Source organism: Camelus ferus, chromosome 4 (assembly GCF_009834535.1).
Source record: "Camelus ferus isolate YT-003-E chromosome 4, BCGSAC_Cfer_1.0, whole genome shotgun sequence".
In the NCBI taxonomy this organism is placed as follows: Eukaryota; Metazoa; Chordata; class Mammalia; order Artiodactyla; family Camelidae; genus Camelus; species Camelus ferus.
Window position 1 is genome coordinate 43,760,062 of NC_045699.1, and position 16,248 is coordinate 43,776,309.

The 16,248-nt window shown below is 39.0% G+C and overlaps 1 protein-coding gene across 12 annotated transcripts in view; it reads right to left on the bottom strand.

Annotated features, from left to right (window-relative positions):
* RNF38 (ring finger protein 38) overlaps window positions 1–16,248 on the bottom strand; it is a 113,087-nt gene that overhangs the window by 44,297 nt on the left and 52,542 nt on the right. The window contains exons 1-2 of one of the 12 annotated variants that reach the window (XM_032477993.1): window positions 9,007–9,142; window positions 8,493–8,706 (exon numbers count right to left, since the gene is read on the bottom strand). The exons of 2 other annotated variants lie outside the window; for them this stretch is intronic. Coding sequence is in view for 4 of the 10 variants with exons in the window: in XM_032477987.1 (XP_032333878.1) it covers window positions 464–613 (150 nt within the window). In the remaining 6 variants the exon portion in view is untranslated. Of the gene's footprint in view, window positions 1–463; window positions 614–8,093; window positions 8,442–8,492; window positions 8,885–9,006; window positions 9,143–16,248 lie in introns of those variants that run through there. 9 more of the 12 variants (XM_032477994.1, XM_032477998.1, XM_032477999.1 and 6 more) reach the window with 9 other exon arrangements.

Sequence of the window (16,248 nt, forward strand, 5' to 3'; positions counted from 1 at the left end):
TTTACCCACAGGTGTTAAAAGTTATAGAAGGCAAGTAACCATGTTTTCTCTTTGAAATATGCATTACTATCAAACTCTGGATGCTAAGCAAATAAGTAGTAATGGCTTTTGAAAGTATCTTACATGCTTCCATTTTTCCTTCCCTACACAGTTTCACATATTTTGTAATATCAGCTGCTTTTGTACAGAATTTGACCTATTAAGACAAGCGATTAAGACCAAAAGATCAAAAACAAGGAACATTAAGTGGTCAAATAATAACAGCATCTCAAGGGAAGATAAACATTGTTCAGAAAAGCTGGCTGAAAAAGCTATGTTAAAGAGGTCCTCTAAGAAGAATACTCATTCCCACATACAATAAAAAGCAAGAAGATACTGAGAATGTTTTGTCTTCCTAGAAACAACCTAGAATGTATCTTGTGACTTTCAGCCCTATGAAGGGAAAGGGTAAACATATAAGAACCTGGAAGAAAGCTTTGAAGTGAGCATCCTCTTGAACGGTAGTGTTCTGATCACTTGGGAGGAGAGGGAACAGGCTCTGAAGTCTCACCCTTTCACAAATCACCTTGTTAGGATGGCCAGGTAGAGGTGCTGAATTGGCCCCGGGAGATATCTGGGAAAAAGAGGGAGAAGAAAAGGATAGTTCATGGCTAGCTGCACCAATGTGGAGAATCATGCCTATGAAGGACAGTCAGGATTTTCTAGGTATTTGATGATTTTGTTAGCAGAGACTGGAAAGAAAATATTAATCTTAAACATCAAAACAAATATAAGGATGACAAAGGTTGCCTCTGGCAATGGATCTGACAAAAAAAAAATTTTAAAGACAAAACAGCATTGCTCAAGAATGCAAAGTCCTTCCTATATTTCCCATACAGTATCTATTACTATCTTTTCTGCTGGCATTATTTGGAAATCCTAAACGACAGATAAGACTTCATGTTAAGAAAACCTGAGGTAAAATCACTTAAGTAGGGAAAGATTGTGTCAACCTGGACTATGATTAATTTTTTCTCATTCTATTTTTTAATCAACCTTTCAATGACCATGGAAGGGAAGAGGAAGAGATTTCAGAACATCTGTGGCAAAATTTCCACAGTGACCATAGGTATAAAAAACAAGAATTTGACTCTGGAGATCTCAGCTATAGTCAATACAAACCTAGCAACTTTCCTGAGGAATTAAAAAAGATCATAAGCTCAAAAGTAAACAACGGCATGTTTTAAATGTGTGACTAGATTTTGAGTTCATCTCCTTAAACTTATATGTATACTTAATCTGTAACATTTTAAATCTCAGGTATCAAGAATATCACCTATTCTACTGTGCTGTGGAGTGAACTGCCCTTGAGGATAAGGTCTGTGGACCTGCTTGTCCCTACACTAAAGACTATGTGCTTTAAGGAAGTCTTGTTTTTACTTTCATGGCCTCATTCATTTCTTTACACATAAGCGTCTATTCTGTGCCAAGCACTAAACCAAAAATATAGTCATGGTCTCCTACCTTCAAGAAGTATATGCTATAAAAAATGAAACAAGAGCAAATCACCATACAATATAAAACGTATCATCTTTCTGTGATAATGGTCCACACTGGTGCTATGGAGAGGTAACTGGTAAGAAACAGCAGTATAGTCAAGAAACTGCAAAATGTTCAGCATAGCTGGTAGTTAGGAAGTTGCCAGAGAGGAAGGCAGAGACAGATCATCAAGTGGCATGCTAATTTTATGAATAATCCTGCTATAACAATCTTCCTTAGTCCTCTCACAAATTTTTGCTTCTGGTTTGCTATGAACCTGGTAAAGAGATAACCAGGCCTGTTGCTAAGAGTAAAATTACTTCCAGAGACCTTCTGAGGATTAAAAGCAAAACACCTGAGGGCAGTAACTTTAGATTTCATTAGCACTGCTCCACAAAATGTTTTGGACAGGAACTAAAGCTTATCTCTGTACAACAAACAGGAATGTGCTCATTCCTTTACCACTATGAAGTATGAATGGCTGAATCAAGGGATATTTACTGACTGCCTCCTGTAAGCAAACAGTTATGTTAGAAAAAGAAATAAAACATGGATCTTGCCCTCAAGGAGCTTATTCTAGTTAAAAAAAAAAAAATAGATACAAGCAGCCAACTATAGAATAATGTCTTAAATGCCATAATACAACGTAGAGAATGTCATTCTAAGTGAAGTAAGCGAGAAAGAGAAAGAAAAATACCGTATGATATCACTTACATGTGGAATCTTAAAAAAAAAAAAAGACAAATTTATTTAAAAAAAATAAATAAACAGACTCACAGACACAGAAAATAAACATGGTTACCAGCAGGGGAAGAAGGAGAAGGGATAAATTGGGAGTTCGAGATTTGTAGATATTAACTAATATATAAAAAAAATAGAGAAACAACAAGTTTATACTCTATAGCATAGGGAACTATATTCAGTATCTTGTAGTAACTTATGGTGAAAGAGAATATGAAAATGAATATATGTATGTTCCTATATGACTGAAGTATTGTGCTGTACATCAGAAATTGACACATTGTAAACTGACTTCAATAAAATTATTAAATAAAAAATACTTCAATAAAAATATTAAATGAATAAACATCATAATACAGACAAAAATTAGAATAGAGGTAGGAGCCTTGGGTTTACCTGACGGCAAGAGTAAGAAAATATTTCATAGGAACAAGTACATTTCACATTCCTGACTCCTTACTCAAATCTAAGGAGTACTTTTACCACTTTAAAGCAATTCCCTCCTTTCTCAAAATAGTCTATTCCTTTATGTAGGTTTCATATTCTGCAATTTTCTCATGCTTATAATTTGCACAGTATCTCTAAAGAGTGTTTTAATAAGGCCATCTACCTTCCAACTACCAAACTAAAGCAGTCTGTGAGTAGCCCTCTTACAAACTGCTAGTACAAGTAGCTGGCTGAGAAAACAGATTTCAGAAATACACAAGTAAAAAACTGGCAAAATCTGACCCTTGTGACCACAAGTTAATAATTTTCAGGCATATTCCTCTCCTACCCACATCAATTTCCATTGGTCAGACCTCCACTTTGTTCATAAAAAGGGAGGACAAACAATACAATGGAGAAAAGCTATATTCAAATTCTGTAGTTACTATAGATTCAGGACAAAATGATAGATAAGTTTGATCAAAACCAAGTGCCCCCACTGGATAAAATAAAATCATACACTGAGTGGGAGGGGGGGGGCGAGAGAAGGAGAGAAGGGAAGAAGGAATTCCCACCTCTGGTGTACATCTCCTGTATAATCCATCCCTCCTTGGTGTGTGGGTAGGACTGTAAATATGGTGAATTTCATTCCCATGATTAGGTTAAATTATATGACCTAAATTTATAAACCCCTTCACAGAGGTGAAGGGATTTTCAGCTATAATTAAGATTCTAAGTCAGTTAATTTTCAGTTAATCAAAGGGGGAGATTATGGCTTGACATAATCAGAGAAAGCTCTCAAAAGAGAAGCTGAGCCCTTCTTAAAGAGATTCTCCTGTCAACCCCGCAGACTAAGCTGCTATGCTGTGAGAAGGCATATGAAGGGGGCCATGTGATAGAGATCTGAAGGCACCCTCTAAGAGTTGAGAGTGGTATCAAGAAAATGGGGGACCTCAGTCCTACAATCACAACCACATTGTAACAACCACCAGTAAGCTTGGAAGAGGACATCAAGTCTCTGATGAAATCACAGCTCCAGCCAAACAAGGCCCTAACCTATACGGGGACTTCAATCCATGGAAACTGTAAGATAGTAGGTTTGTATTTTAAGCTACTATATTTGTGGTAATTTGTTACACACAACAGAAAACTAACACAACATAAACGTATATGATAAAATAAAAACTGTTGTACCATACTCAAGGAAAATTTCTTCTCCAGAATTTTAGCTCTATTAATTTGATTATGAAGATATAAATTAAGTAATACAGCATTTAAAAAATTTTTGTTTTGTTTTGGGGGGGAGGTAATTAGGTTTATTTATTTTTATTTATTTTTAAATGGAGGTTCCAGGGATTGAACCCAGGACCTTGTGCATGCTAGGCACGCACTCTTCCACTAAGCTATGCCCTCCCCATTCAATACAGCATTTTTAAAAACCTCAATCTGGTAATAGTTAATTTCATGCCAGGAACAGAACGAGGTTTTCTGATCTTCACATATTGTAAGTTAGGGTTAAGTGACTTGTTTAAAGTGAATTATCTCATAAATACCAGAGCCATAATATGAAGCCAAGTCTATCTGGCTCTAAGCTTCAGACTCAACTCAAACACCATGTAGTTGAAAAAACTTTAAAGTAACACCCTTCTTTATAATTTAGTTGTATTAGTAATTAACAATTATTCCTCAAGGCCTATTTAAAGCTATTTTAAGTATTTGAAAATAAATGTTTCTTTCTAAGTTGTTTCTGACATAAACTTCCCTAACTGCTCCTTCGTTAAAATTACTGAGGTTATACTATATCTGAAAATCGATACACAATTCTATTTTCCCCTAACCTACCAACTGGTGAGCATTACAAAGACATGGTAACTTCAGCAGTCTCTCAAGATGCAACCTGTTTCAAAAGCCCTGCCATGAAAACATCCCTGAGATGGAATTAAATCTGCAACTCCCCACACTTCTCATTTTTAATGTTTATTTACATATAACTATGACTAATTCACCCAGCAAAACTGTTCCCCATTTCACCAGACTAAAATTATAGAAAACAGTTTAACCTTTTAAGTACCAACACATTTCTATTTTAAGGACATCTTTTGGTTAATGTGGCCTTTCCCAGTCTTGGCAACCATAATGTAATCAACAATTTAACCTCTGTCTTGGAGAATGCAGTATTACCAGTTATTGTGCTAAAAATAACATGGGACTTAGGTCCAGATACTGTCCCAGAACTTGCTTCCTCCAAAATTGCTTCTGATGACCACTGCCTTCCTCAATCATTTGCATTTTTTCTCATAAAAGTGAAGTACAGAACATACAGGTATATGACCTCTGGCTAGTATTAAATAATGTACTTTCTACAAAACAAATTGCTCAGAAGGTGGAACAGCCTTCCCCAAAATGGACACACTACTCTCCAGGAAAAAAAAACTGTTCACTGTTATTAGTTGCATACCAACTGCTCACAGGTACTCAAATCATAACCTATTAGAAGAGAAAAAAACAAAACAAAAGATGATGAGTCAGGGGCTTGGTGTTGAGTCCAAAAACTCCCTTTCTCCTCTAGATCCAAGTCTGGGTACCTACAAAATCAACTGGTCAAATTCAAATTATCTAAAAATCCAAATATTCTCACTGCTTCCATGATGGCAAATGTTAATCTCCTGGAAAGTAATCAGGCAGATTTTATTAACAACTTAACAGTTTGAATCAGTGATCTTTTATCTGATAAATTCTCAGACTATATTCCAAAATATGAGAAAAGCCACATACACAAACATGGTCATCACATCAGAGCCACAATTTAAAAGGGAACTAGAAGTAACCTAAACATTGAACAAGTAATTATTTGGTAAGCAAGATTACGGTATGTATGCTCAGCGGACTATTATGCAGTCATTAAACCATTCAAGAATGAGTACTACTTACCTGGGGAGGATTATTACTGCCCAGCACTGAGACAAGCATTTTTAAAAATAAACTACTATTTCCACTCTTGAGTTAAAGCAAACAAGAAACTGAGCCCATGTCTTTCTGGGAGCAGAGCAGAACCAGGGTTGATGAAAATAGCTGAAAGGCTCCACTCTCTGCCTACCGCACACCACAGTACCACAAATTAAAGGGAACGAGGGGCAAGGGAGGTACATGCAACGAAGGTCTAACCATTACATATATTGAGCAGGGTACCGTAAGGGTTAGGAAAAATAAGGGTTACACATCCTTTTAACAAAGTTTTCTTTCCTTCACTTCCACAATACAGATTTCCCTGCACAAAGATTATTCTCCTCTCAAGGAATTGTGTCTAAAATCATTTTACTTAGGCTGGTAGCCTCTCAGTAGACTGCTCTAATGTATCTCTTCAGGAATTATCTCTAAGAATTACATGGATTTGGCAAATATCTAGCCCATGAACAGTCCAAATCAATAAAAAACAATTTCTACACAAACACATACATTGGATAAGATGAAGTGTGACTGAGCTCTTTACGATTCGTATTAAATAAGTCATAATTAACTCCTATTTATTGCATGTCTATCATGTGCTAGATACTGTAAACACAAAAAGAAATATTTCTTGCCCTCAAAGAGATTCAGCCTAGTGACGGGCAATTCAGTAAGAACTAAATGAAGACAATAGGGCCCCCTAACATAGCCAGAGGGGAGAAGGTAAGGTGTTCAGATCCTTAAAAAAGGAACACAAGATGATAGAAGAGTTGGGGAAAAAATAAGACTATGTACATGGCCCCTCTCTAACTGCTCAAATTTCTCACTTGTTAATTTACTATACAGAGTTCAAGTACTTGCTTGATCTCCACATAAACTATGTCCTATTAAGAATTTAACACTTGCTGAAAAAATGAACTAGATTAGAATTAAAAGCTCAAATGTGTTTTTACAATCTGTATGCTCTGCCCAGAGAAAAATACAGCGAACTATGATTTAACCAAAGTAGAACCGATATGAAAATGGATGTCTGACATATGTGCTAAGTACAATCAAAAAACTAGTAAGTAGACCCAGACATTACACAACAATCACAAGACTAACCAAGAACTACCATTCCAGCAAAATGAATTACAAAATGGTGGAGGCCTAAACAAAAGTGGGGCAGCACAGAGAAATAGATGGAATAGACTGGAAGTAGAAGGCAAAGATAATCTTGACCAATAATCTTTCTATACTGATCAATCATTTCAGAGATTTTTATCTAAGGATTTCTCACTCATACTTCCTAACCCCCAGGCTCAGAGGGGGAAAAAGTGAAAAAGCACAAATGAAAAGAGTCTGGGAAAGTAACTAAAAGCCTCACCCAAAGCAGTTGGCAGAGACACAATAGACCTACGCTGCACATTATAATGCTAATATATCCAGTTATGTCTAACTATGCCATCCCCTGTCCACCCCTCCTCAAAAATCAGGTTGCTCTAGTACAAAAAATTCTCAAAATTAACTTCCAACTCAGTCTCACTATAAAAACAACATGGGAATATAAATCTCAAGTACAGAAACAAACTACCTTCCAGAGTCACAGAAGATATTACAAGTGGAGGGGCCAGAGAGTTCATTTAAATCTAACTCTCATACTTTATAGATGAGAACCTGAGGCCCACATGGCTAGTTTGTGGCAAAATTTATGTTAACTATAGCCTCAAAAGGCCACCAAGCCCCTTAGAAACAAGCCTTACAGAAAATTACATATATCAACTTAAAATTGAACCCCTATAATGAATACATTTAATAATGGGTATTCGAAAAGTGAAATATATTGTGCTAATGAATTTATGAGCCAGCAAGACCGGGAGAAAGGATTACATGAAGTGACACAATAACCACTTAAAAATCCACTAAGTAATTTCATCTACTTATCACAAGTTCATGCCAGCTGCACTGCAACTGATCTCACATCAACACTTGGTCTTGTACTGGTACTTCTACAAAAGTCCAATTTCTTCCAACTGTCCCCAGATCCTTATTAAGCTCTGATTTCTTAAAAACTGAGGGAAGGTGTTGTTTTTTTTTTCTTTCTTCCTTTTTTTTTTTTTTTTTTTTAATTTAAGCCTAATTACCTTGGTTGCTAGCTATTTAATGGAATTTTCAATCAAGGCCAAACAGAATCCTATAACGCTTGCAATTCTGAGGTACAAAACGACTGTGCATGAGTGTCATACACTTAAATTTTCCTGTTTTAAGTGCGCCTAAGAAAGCAGAAAAGGCAGTTCATTTTTACAGTATTCATTTCTATTTACGGTGGAAGAATGAGCATACCCAACTTTTACCGAATAACAGGATACATCATTTTTACAGCAGAAAAAAAAGTAAGGTCCCTTACAAGTCCTACATATGGAAACGAAAACTTTATTCTCTTTTGCCTTCAATAATTTGAAAACTCTGGGTTTAAAACCAACCTCTCTCATTCTTCAGCCCTGAAAGGAAGAATTTCCATCCCGAGAACAAAACGCAGCCTGTTCGGAAACTCGCGGCGGCAGAAGGACGCGAGAGAAGACCCTTCCGACCGGGTTCCGCGTTCTCCTGGGTGACATCATTTCACCTGCGCCTTGGCAAAAAGGGAGGGATCCAGAGAGCGAGGCCATCTGCCAGGCGGCTGCGGGCCGACGCTCCTGCGGGCTGTGCCCGCACCTCCTTTCCGCTGCCCTGGGAACAAAGAGCGCCAGGCGGCCGCGCCGCGCCCCGCCAAGCATGGAACAACCACATTTCCAGCCAGCGTGTCCCAGCAGGCTCCCAAATGCCTCAAGCTCGGCCCGTCCCGCCCTCGCGCGGGAACCAACGGCCGCAGCAGCCAGTACCTGCGAGGGGAGGCTCCGCCCTGCGGGGCTACTCCCGCGGCTCCTCGCTGGGCCGCCGCCTCCTATTGTGACTGCTCGCCCAGCCAGCGGCCAGCTCGCCAGATTCTCCGTTCCCGGGCCTCCTCAACCCCGGAACCCGGGCTCCGACCGAGGCGCTGTCACGGCGCTTCCTTCCTCCCGGCACCATCACACGGGGCGCACCAGGAAACGACAGCTGCACGCCCAGAGCTGACAGAATCAGCTAACGCCTCGGGGGCCCCATCCTCTCCGCCCCCGCGCCCTAACCGCCCCGGCCGCCTCACGGCCCCGCACCACTGCACGAGGGGGGCCCCGCCCCGCCCCGCTGCACCCCACCCCGGTGCTCGCGGACGGGGCTCGCCGCGCGCCGGCGCACTACCCTCTGCTGCGCGCGCAGGCACCGCCCCCCGCCGCTAGGCCGCAAAATGCGCGAGCACGCGGCCCTCCCACTTTTCGGGTCTGGGTCGCCCCGCCCCGCCCTCTTGCTGGAACAAACCTAGCGAGAGGAAGGCCGGAGACTGCCAGACGCTCCGCCCCTTCCCCCCTGGGCTAGTCTCTTCGCGCCAAGCCCCCTTTGTTTCCACCCGCAGGGGAGGGGGGGCGGGGCGGGCTGAGCGAGAGGCGGGGCGCGCTGAGCGCGATGGGGCGCGTGGAGCGCGATCCGGCGCGCGACTCCGACTAGTTCCGGCAACAGAGCTGTCGCGCAGCACCCCTGCGCAGCCCCGCCCCTGCCGCTCCCCCGCCCACTCCGCGCCTGGCAAGGCCGCTGCCACACAGGACCGCGGACGGGCGGGTCCCCAATTCGTATACATCTCTGCCTAATTGTTGCTGCTCGTCCGTGTCTCCCTCCTCCAAACCTCAGCCATCAGACAGTAACTGACCTCACTCAAGTTCCCAATATATGTATCCATGTGGCTCGAATGTGAGGAATTTTTACTGATGTAGAGGGAGATGAGTAGTACAAGGAGTCTCACAATAGAGCAAGCAGGTTTGAACCCAACTTGTCCCACTGTCAGGCTCAATTAACCTGACAGTTATTCAGATTGTTCTGAGGATGGGAAATGAGATAGGTATGAAGGCCGAAGCTAGCATGCTGCCTCTCCTAATCACGTTTAAGATCTAAAAGAGGAAGCAAGATCTTCCATAAAAAGCACAATGAATATAAGGACAAGGTAAGTGGTATCGGAGGACAGGAGGGCAGTCAAGGGGACATTATCGGAGAAGTTATCTTTAAGCAGATAGGAATTCGATGATGTCTTCAAGGATGGTGGTCATATTTTAGTCCCATCAGCAAAAAACTCAGATGCTAGTTGTTTTGGCATTACTTAAGCCAGTCTCCTTCCTGCCTGGGCCTCAGCTGCCTCCGGTAGAAAATTAGGGAATAAGACGAAAATGATGTTCCAGGACCCACTGCACTTCTACGTAGAATAACACGAAATGGTAATTATTTGTGTACATTTCTCTCCCATATTAGATTGAGCGCTGGAGCCGTTTTGACTCTGTAACCCCAAGGTCCAAACCTACAGCCTAAAACACAACAGCAGGTGCTTAGCAACTGCTAAGTTCAAAGTTCCAGCAATAACGTCACGGGCTTTTGCAACTCCTGGGCAAAGAGAAGCTAGAATGAAATAACAGGGTCCCATGAATACGTCTCCTCCCCCGAGCCCCCGATACACCCCCATTATGTAGCCCAGTTATCTAACTCTTCCCACAAAGCCCTCTGCCAGTCTTCCAAAGTAGTCGATTTACAGATGATTACATCCAAATTGTTTTGTTTTTTCATTTCATACTACAGAGTCATGAATCCCAATCACCTTTAGGCATCCAATGTAATCCATTTCTAATCTCTGAATCTCTCATAATTCCTCCTTCACTGCTGTGGATTCACCTAGCATTACAGATCTCCCAACAGAATCTTAGCTATACAAGCTTCCTTTCATAATGCAAATCACCTTGAAACAGCTTTTCTTGTTTACTTGGATATGAAGTATGTGATGAGAGAGGGCAATGAAGGGAAAAAATTGGAAACAGGGAGGGAAATTACCATTTGGAAGCTGTCCAATCATAAGAGTCAGATTCCTCAAGTGCTGAATCTCAGCAGCAAAAATCTATTACAGTCCCTCTAAGGTTCCTCGCCCTTAGGTTTACAGTGAATTCTTCCTGGGTTCAGCCAATCCTTTGTGAGGCAAACTCTTTGAGAACTCTTCTCAAATGATTGAGATCTTAGCTAACTGGCATCTGAAGCGTTCACCCAAAAAGTCTGTCTGCATGTAAACAATGCTTCCAAACTTCAATGCTGAATAGTTTGAAATCTGTACTGCAATTTCTTCTCTAATTGATTTTCTTGATCAGAAAATCTGGTACCCTGCTATTAAACACCCAATGAGTAGCTTAAATTTTAAGGTGAGCCACTGACTACCAAATGTGGTAGGGAGTACATTATAACAGACCAGTCGCTCGGTTTTGAAGTAATCCAATTCATCTGTTTTTTCTTTTGTTGCCTGTCATTTTCAGAATGAAACCTAAAATTTTATTTAACGTTTATCCAAAAAGATGGGAAGTCTTGTTGGAGAGGTGTTCAATGACTCTTTGTGCAATGATGGAAATGTTCAACATCTCCATCACCCAAAAGGTAGCCACTAGCTATATTTCACTGAGCACATGAAATGGGATTAGTACAACTAATTAACTAACAGGATTGTTTAAATAGCCACATGTGGCTAGGGGACAGCACAGCACTTTTAGAAAAAGTAGTTGCTTGTACCAAGAGCTTTTAAAGAATTCTGACTCCAAGACTGCCCTTTAAAATTAGTTTTCATGACAGAAGTGAAAACTGTGAATGACTACTAAAAACTTCTTCCTGAGGCACCCAAGTCATATAAGTCCCCTCAACTTCAAAAATAAAAATATACCAATATGCTGCTTACCAAACATGAAAATATTGCAGTTCCTTCAAATGTATCTGGTGATTGGGACTGTCTACCCTGGTACCCTACCATTCTAATACATGGGAATAACAGCTTAGATTTTTTTATTGGGCTGCAATGGATCTAGAGATGAATTAGGGGGTACTGGTATGTTGAGTCTTCAGTCTATAAATAAGATGCATTCTTTTATTTACCTGAGTTGTTAATTTTTTTAAATAGCGCTTCACAGTTTTCTGCAGAGGTCATGTACATTTGTTCTTGAGTTTACTCTAGGTTTTATATATAATTATTTATTCTAACAGTTTATCTCTATTCTTCTGTGTTTTCTACACATACAATCCAATAATGACTGTTCAATTTCCTTTCCAACCTGTCTTGTCTTACTGCACTGACCAGGACCTCCAGCACAGTGCTATTAGATACAGTGAGAGAGGCAGTTTTGTCTTATTCCAAAACTGGAAAACTTCCAGCATTTCACTGTTAAGTATGATGTTGGCAATAGGTTTTTTGTAGATCCCTTTAGGAAATGAAAGGAGTTCTCTCTCTTTTTTTGGTAACTCATAAAAAGTTTATCATAAATGGATGTTTAATTTTATCAAAATTTTCTGCATCTATGAGATCATGACTTTTCTGTTACTATGTGAATTACAATAATTGTTTTTTGGAGGTTTTAAACCAATTTTACATTCCTAATAGAATCATGTCATACTGCATTATTCTATGTATTGTTGGAGTTGGTTTGCTAATATTTTGCTTAGAATTTTTACATCTGTGTTCTTAAGTGCAATTAACTGTATTTTCCATTTTTATAATGTCCCTATCAAGTTTTGTTAGAGATTGTGCTAGCCTCAGAAAATGAATCAGGGAGTGTTCTTTTTCTGTTCTCTACAAGAGTTTCTGTAAGATTGGTGTTAGACGCCTTCTTTAAATGTTTGTTAGAATTTGCTAGTTAGCCAACTGAACTTGGAATTAGATTTCTTGAGTAGTTATGGATTTGTCAGATTTTCTGTCTTTTCCTTATTTCTAACAAAAGAATCTTAGAACATATATAAGGACGATCTCATTCTGAAACTCACAGGCAACAAAAGAAAAAAACAGATGAATTGGATTACTTCAAAATAAAAACAGCAGTGCAACAGAATGAAAAGGTAACCTATGGAACAGGAGAAGATATTTGCAAATCATGTCTGATAAGAGGTTAATATCCAGAATATACAAAGAACTACAACCAAACAAAAACAAAAACTCGATTATAAAATGGGCAAAGGACTTACATAGACATTTCTCCAAAGATGTACTAATGTCCAATAAGCACATGAAAAGATGCTCAACATTACTAGTCAGGAGAGAAATGCAAATCAAAACCACAATAAAATACTACCTATCTCACACTCATAGGGATGGCTACTATTAAAAACAAAAACCATCCAGTGTTAGCAAGGATATAGAAGACTAGAATCCTTGTGCACTGTTGGTAGGAAGGTAAAATGGTGCAGCCACTTTGAAAAACAGAATAGCGGTTCCTAAAAACATTAAAATAGAAATGATCCAGCAATTCCACAGCATATACCCAAAAGAATTGAGAGAAGGGTCTAAAAAGAGGTATTTATGCACCTATATTCCTGGGAGTACTATTCACAACAGGCAAAATGTGGAAGCAAACCCAAGTGGCCATCCATGGTTGAATGAATAAACAAAATGTGTTATATACAAACAATGGGATATTATTCAGCCTTTAAAAGGAAGGAAATTCTGAGACATGGATGAACTTCGACCATACTACGCTAAATGAAATAAGCCAGTCACAAAGACAAATATTGTATGACTCCACATATATGAGGTACACAGAGCACTCAAATTCATAGAAACAAAAAGTAGAAGGGTGATTGCCAGGGACTGGGAGGAGAAGAGAATGAGTTATTATTTAGTGGGTATAGTTTTTGTTTTGCAAGACAAGAACTCTAGAGACTGGCTGCACAATGTAACACTACTGATCTGTACACCTAAAAATAGTTACGGTAAATTTTAAGTTGGGCATATTTTACCACAATTTTTTAAAATTCTCATTACAGCAACAAAAGGAATGTTTTAAAATATATAAACCAGATGTCACTCCTTTTCTTAAAACCTTCCAAAGCCTTCTCATAAGAGACAAAATAAAATCTAAACTATTTTCCCTGGCTTACCAAGATTCTCTTGCACTGATCTGTACTGACCTCTTCAACCTCATCTCATACCACTTCCACCTTCATCCACCTTATGCACATCAGCTTTCTTTTGGTTTGCATGATATTTCTAGCCTTGGGGCCTTTGCACTAGCTGTTTCCTCTCCCTGGAATGTTCTCCTATGACCCAAGTTTTCTTGATTTGTTCTTTCTCATCATTCAGACTGTCACCTTCTTAAAGGCCTTCCCTAACACCTAATCTAGAGTAGCCAACTGCCCAAGTACTTGCATAGTACTTAAAAGTATCTGATTATTTACTGGTTTACATATACAGTTCATTTTCTGCCCCTTCCACAAAAAATAAGCATGAAAAGAACTTCCTGGTCAGTCTTTTCACCATGGTATCCTGGTGATTCAACAATGCCTGGCACATAGTAGACATTTATAAATATTTGCTGAATGAATAAATGCATAATATTTTTAAATGACTTAAAGCTCCACAAGTAAAGACAAGAAAAATAAATTACCATGTATCCTTGTGGTGGAACATCATGCAGCCATCTTAACTGATGTTTCATGTATATCTAATGTGCAGATTATATTTTCAAGGATGGCCATAATAAGCTCCCTCATCCTTTATTCTCTTCTTATTATGTACACATTCCTACCTAGTGGTGGGATTGATACTCTCTCCTCTTGAATTTGGGCAGGCCCATGACTATGGTGGAAGTGAGGCTTTGTGACTTCTGAAGTTAGGTCATAAAAGGCCATACAGCATCTGCATGGTCCTCTTGGGACAGTCACTCTTAGAATCAAGCTGCCACACTGTGAGGAAGCCCATGCCACCTAGCTGAGCACGGGAAACCCCAGAACCATGAAAGATACAAAAAATATGCTTTGCATCACTGAGTTTTAGGATAATTCATTACATAGCCACAGATAATCAGAACAGTTTAGTTTTATTATCCAAGCAGAGAATGCAAAGAAAAATTTGAAGGAAAAAAATGCATATTAAGAGTATTATCCATAACATTGTAAACTGACTATGCCTCATTAATAATAATAAAAAAAAACAAATTAATAAAAATAGATCTTATCACTGTCCAAAAAAAAGAAGAGGGGGGTGTTATCTATTGAAAGATGGTGAGTTTACTTATGACATGGGTCTATTTCTATTTCCCCACATTTCCCTAACTATATAATGCACAAGGGTCAAACAATAAAAGGATCTTTGACTTTTTTTTTAACTGATCATACAATATTTAGGAATGGTCAATAAACATAAAAAGACGCTCAGCTTACTTAGTTATTAGAGAAATGCAAATTAAAACCAAAATGAGATGCCACTTCACACTACAATGGCTATAAAGATAACTGGGAAAATAAGTTTTGGCAAAGATGTGAAGAAACTGGAACCCTCAAGCATTTATTTGCTGGAATGCAAAATGGTGCAGCCACTTTGGAAAAGCCTGGCAGTTCCTCAAAATGTTAAAAATCTATCATGTGACCAATAAACATCCTTACAGGCAAACGTTCACAGCAGTGTTATTTACAATAGCTAAAACATGGAAATAAATAACCACTAACTGACGAATGGATAAATAAAATGTGCTAGATCCATACAATGGAATATTACTCACCCATAAAAATGAATGAAGTACTGATAGATGCTACAACATAGACAAACCATGAAATTATCATGTTAACTGAGAGAAGTCACACACAAAAGGCCACATATTGCATGATTCCATTTATATGAAATGTGCAGTATAGGCAGATCCATAGACAGAGAGATTAGAGGTTGCCAGGAGCTGGGAGAGAAGGAATAAAGGGGAGTAATTGCTAAAGGGTATGGGTTTTTTTTTTTGGGGGGGGGGTTGATTAAAATGTTCTAAAATTAGATGGTGGGAATAGTTACACAATTCTTTGAATATACTAAAAACCACTGTTTGCAAAGATGAGACTTTTTTTTTGATGAGACATTTTTATACAAATATAACTTTTTAAAGTCCCGTTAAAACTAAAATTCCAATTGCTGTTACTTCTGGGGAGAGGGATTGAAGATAGTGCTGCGTATCTTTTTACAATCAACATGTAGTTTTATAAAAACTAAAAACTTAAAAGATTAAGATAAAAGGAAGTATACAGTCATAGAAGAAAAACCAGTAGCATGTTTCCCACCTTTCTGAAAGCAGTCTCTGTGGGATTACCTGTACGCAAACTGGATTGGTGTCTTCTTCCATGACAAATGGACTGAAGGCTAGCACAAGGAAGTTTTGTCCAGAAAAGACTTCTGCTCTGAGTAGTCACTCACATACCGGCAGTTCAGAAAGAATTCTCTCATTTCCTTCTCTCAAATGGCCAGCCTTCCTGTAAGTATACCAAGCCACTCTGGAAAAGTATACCATTGAGGCTACAAATTAATTCATCTCACTTGAAGGAATAGTCTCCTTTTATCAAACTGTTCAATGTTTTATCTCATCCTCAGGACAGGTGACCCCATGCCAAGCTTGTTCTTGCTCTGAAGATATGACTATTTAATCCTAAGGTGACATTAGCTGAGTTAGGTTAATTTCAGTATCTAAGTGAAACAAATACACTCTCACAATCAATCACATTTTTGTGTTATACTTTCTATTTTTAAAG